Source organism: Alternaria atra (assembly GCF_907166805.1).
Source record: "Alternaria atra isolate CS162 genome assembly, contig: 22, whole genome shotgun sequence".
In the NCBI taxonomy this organism is placed as follows: Eukaryota; Fungi; Ascomycota; class Dothideomycetes; order Pleosporales; family Pleosporaceae; genus Alternaria; species Alternaria atra.
This window is the reverse complement of record NW_025091320.1, coordinates 1-4,723: the sequence shown is the minus strand read 5'-3', so window position 1 is coordinate 4,723 and position 4,723 is coordinate 1. Positions and strand designations below refer to the sequence as shown.

The following is a 4,723-nucleotide window of genomic DNA, read 5'->3' as shown; positions in this document are numbered from 1 at the left end:
GCCTTACCGCTTGCCTTACTATAGGGTCGCAAACACAGCAAAATGCGCTTAACACCTTAACAACACTACGCAAACACTAAGCTACGTGCTAGACAGTTACAAGATAAACAGGCTAAACACCCTATTATTTACCGCGGTAAAGCTAGGAGATAGCTAGGTAATGTGGCTGCGGCTATGGCAACCTGAAGTGCGCGGAGCATAGTAAGATTTTTTCCTTATAGAGGTTTTTCACATGCCCCTAGCGTTTAGGTCGCAGGATAACAACAGGCAGTGATCGGACTAACGCCGACAGCGACACGGTGACGTAAAGCGCAGACGGGCTCTAAGCGTAAAAGTATTGCGCTAACATTGCAAAGACCGTTGTAAGAGTCAGGACGACTCTCAAGAAGGGGGGGGGGCTATTGTCACGATGTTCTATCACCACAGGATTCCAGCCACAGACTGGTGAGCTACTAGGAACCCTTCGGGGCACCGTCGGATCACACCAGCCACAATCACGTGACGTAGGTATATATCATCCCTCTGAGAGGCTTGATAGCTCCTCAAGGATTCGTCTTAATACAAGCCTATACCAATATCTCAGTGCCTGCCCAACTACTCCTCACACCCTAGATAGATAGGAGGAATATACAAGAGAATACTGAGACGAGGAAGGACGCTTACTAGAAGGTTTTCGACGAGATACCCCCTAGAGGGAGGGGAGGAGGGGGGTAATGTAATGGGCTAGAGCCTAGTTAGTAAGTCCTTGATGATATCTCGGTCACGTGCACGAGGCGCACTGTCCACAGATTCCGAGTGCCCCCCCTGAGCACCCGGATTCTGTGCAAGCAAGCCCGGCAGAAGGTTATCCCGAGCCGCTGCCCCCTGAACGACCTTTAGAACCCTAGCTACCTGTAGTTCTCTTCTCCATCGAATACAACTCTAGTATACCTGTGCGATAGCTCCCTAAGCGTAGCCCCTTACATTTAGATACTAGGGACCCAAGTAATAATAGAGTCAACAGCCTATAAAGGGCGCGCTTAGTATTAGCTAGCTATAGAGGATATAATACTAAGGTACACTAGTAAACTAGAGGCAAAGAAGTAAACGTAATAATACTAGAGTCGTAGACTAGGAAAGCAGCTTTATACGTGTCGAGGCTCTACACTTACAGCAACTCCCTGCTCTTAAATAACTGTAGAGGCCGTTACCCGCCCTTACAATACAACGACGCAGGTACATCCCTGCGACTTAGCAATAAAGTCGGCCTTGTCGCACGACATAACACTACCTAAACCTTACCCTGACTCAACTACAATCTCCTTCCCGTACACAAACAACCGATGCCTCGTCCTCCACTTCCCTGCAATGAAAAACCTCCCACCCTCAAACTCCACAACCTCCGGCTCCCCCATGCCACACTTCTCCATTACCCTCTGGCTCGCTGCATTTTCATCATTCACAATCGCCCTGACAACCACCGTCTCATACCGAGTCCAGTAAGCTGCTGATACACGCGCACAGTTTTCGAGGACGGCGGCGATGGACTCGGTAGCGAACCCACGGCCCCAAGACTTGGGGAGGAACATGTAAGCGAGTTCGAGTGAAAGCAATGTGGAAGTTGAGCTGTGTTTGTCGCGTGGAGGGAATTTGGTTTCGAAGGGAGAGAGGCTGCGGAGAGTGATTAGGCCAATGAATTGCTCCTCGTTGCCCTCACTTCCTTCGGCAAGCTCGTGGACAATGTAAGCAAAGCGATGCACTTTCTCCTCGCCTTCGACATGCGGTACCGGCAGGATATTTCGTAATGCTTTTTCGGTGTCTTCGGAGTTCTTGGAAGGACCGTAGAGACTTGGATGCAGTTGTTAGCTTGGAGTATTGGGATTGGAGAGGAGGATTCACCTCCACCAGGAACTCTGTGTGTTGCTTCGGAGTTGGTGAATGCAGGTAAATTCTTGGGAGGAGCGGGATGCGGTGGTGAGAAGCGTGAGCTTGAGGCGTGCGGTGTGAATGATTGGGTCCATATCGAAGTAAGGTACCAGATTGCTTTGATATCGTCAACAGAACACCAAGCGTAATATCAGTATGCTTTGGTCGCGCTTAAGATTGGTTTCTAGGGCGTGGATAGCAATTAGTGATGAAAATTCTTCCTTTTATTGGTATCAGTTCTCGCTAACTTATATGATACTTCGCCAGCTATTATCGTACTGCCGAGGGCGCGGAATTGACAAGGCAATAAAATGGTAGTTGTAGGGCGGGAGCTGCTCTTTTGGACGCTTTAGGCGGTCCTGAGTTCCTTCCTCGGTTGTTTGACTAGTCCGAACTCCGAGCCGACTCTTTCTTGCGACCATCACGCTTCGACCTCCACAACTTCATCCTTGACGATAAATGCGTTGACTTTATCATCGCGTGCATATATCTATCATCATCTCAACTGATCTACCTTGTTCCAAGCGCCTCCGGCCAACTTAGACGCAGCTTTTCCGCTAGATTTTGAACGTCGGCGGCTAGTCGCTGTCATTCGCGTTGCGCGTACATTATTCCTCGACTCAGCGCCATCGCATCGAGCCCATCAGCTAACACAAGATCCTTCGGTGTATATTTGGTGTACGGGGAGCCACAATGCCCCTACAGAGGTAGCCACAGGTGGGGCTGGATTGATGAGTAAGTACCGCCCGAAGCATGTCAGCGACCCCACCGTGACTATTTTTAGATATTCTCACGAACGTCTTCGATATGGCAACCTCTACTCCGCAGGCACACACAATCTCCGATGCCTATGGAGCTTTTCACACGATACCAAGCTGGACGGGAAAATACGGCCGCAATTGCCCAGAATAGCAACAATGCTTGCAACTTGGATGCTTGAGGAAAAGTAAGGTGGACGTCCTGTAGCAGGATGTCGACCAGCTTCTATATATTCGGCGCGGGTCACGAGCAACAGTCGGTACACCCACGAAGAGATTGACGTCGTATTTTCTAAGGTTCAAGCATTATAGGATTGGACATTCCTTGGATAAATCAAAGTACTGCCATCTCCATCATGGGCGCACCAACATCCTTCTTCCGGATTAACAGCGTGGACATCGCAAGGTATGTTGTCACTTACGTCGCACTTTCGATATGCTCACAACTCGTATAGCCTCTTCATCGCGTTCGGTGCCGTGGCGATCTGGTCTACTTTGACTCTTACCATTCGTCTTCTTACCACCTTGAAGAAGCGTTCCGGAACCTACTTTTGTTCCATCTTGATCACTACTTGGGGTCTGACCATACGTCAAGTCGGCAACTTCATTCAATTCTATGCACCGAGATGTCCGTGGCAGATCGGGTTCACGATGCAACAACTCGGGTGGGTTGGCATGATTAGCGGATTTTCGATGGTACTCTACAGTCGACTCACCATAATCTTGGAAAGCCACAAAGCACGACGGGCTGTGCTTGGAATGATCCTCTTTAACGGTTTCGTGTGGCACACGGTTATGATCACGGTGCTATCAGGCATGAGGACAACCCAATATGCAGGACTACCAAGTAGTAAGTAGTCCTTCTGAATGGAATATAGTAAGCCATACTGAATATATACTTTAGGTACACGTGCATGGAAGCATGTCCACGACCGCGTCGAGAAAGTCCAAGTCGTGACGTTTGCTGTCCAGGACATCATTCTTTCCTGCCTTTATCTACGTGCAGCATACCAATACCTGCAGGGCCGGTTCACGCAGTCAAGCAAGACACGGAGCGTTATGTGTCTGCTTTTACTCGTTCAACTCGTCGCCATCACCTTCGATGTCGCCATCGTCTTCATGGACTTTGCAGGTTATCTGCAGCTCAAATTTATCGTCTTCAGCTTTGCCTATACTGTAAAATTAGAGCTCGAGTTTGTGGCGCTCAATCAGCTGGTGGAACTGAGTAAGATGGGGCTGCCAGGAATAGCTTCTATGAGTTTGGGTGATTTCGAGACGGACGAGAATGATGTGATAGTGAACAAGATGCCGAGCACCGCAATTCGGACATTTTCATTGGCGAGGATAGGATCAGGCGAAACTTCATCGGATTTGCGACCTTGTGCGTCGCAAAGCTCGAGCAGCACCTTGGATTTCATCACAACACCGCGACGAATGGAGATATGAACACTGCGAATGAACATACATGGACGGCAACAACTCGAGGCATACTGCATCGTTCTATCGATTTTCCTTAGTCAACCCAAATCTGGCTTCGCCAATCGGGTGTAGCTGTGCTTATCGTCGGGGCCGTTTACGCCTGACCTATCTTACCAGAACTATCCTGTAAAATGAAGCACTATGAAACCTGGGGCGACCTGGTGTAGGACGTAAGAGTCTATATCTATTCTTGACCTCGAAATTAGGTAGCAGTGTTTGGTGTGTTACAATTTCCCCTACTGTTAATCACACTCGCATTCAAAGATATGTACGATGGTTGTTTATTACCTATTCTTTCCATATCTTTCTCTCCATGGCAATTGTGACGACTAGTAATGTACCTGCATTCACTGTCCTATTCAAGCAAGAGTTCTTACTAGCAGTGCAGAAGCGCGAGGAGTTTCATAGCAGATTGGCAGCCCCCACTCATAGATACTGCTACTGTTGCCTAGCGCGTTCGTTTCTGTACCTAGACATTAATGGCCAGAAACTAAATATTACCCATCTCCACGTAGAATGATACCTGAATTAATGGCGCAGATGGTCTATGTAGCGTCAACGTGACAAAGGAGTATTTTAAA

General features: G+C 48.5%; 2 protein-coding genes across 2 annotated transcripts; one reads left to right on the top strand and one right to left on the bottom strand.

The window, feature by feature from the left end:
• Positions 1–1,277: 1,277 nt before the first annotated feature.
• ALTATR162_LOCUS2767 (uncharacterized protein) lies at positions 1,278–2,000 on the bottom strand (the record flags this gene model as incomplete). The annotated part of the gene is made up of 2 exons (XM_043310373.1): positions 1,278–1,827; positions 1,885–2,000. The coding sequence occupies 2 exons, from the start codon at positions 1,998–2,000 to the stop codon at positions 1,278–1,280; spliced, it is 666 nt and encodes a 221-aa protein (XP_043166308.1).
• A 1,019-nt stretch (positions 2,001–3,019) lies between these two features.
• ALTATR162_LOCUS2766 (uncharacterized protein) lies at positions 3,020–3,888 on the top strand (the record flags this gene model as incomplete). Its single annotated transcript, XM_043310372.1, has 3 exons — positions 3,020–3,069; positions 3,119–3,513; positions 3,568–3,888. Coding segments are annotated over 3 exons (766 nt in total), but the record flags the coding sequence as incomplete, so codon positions are not given.
• Between the last annotated feature and the right edge of the window lie 835 nt (positions 3,889–4,723).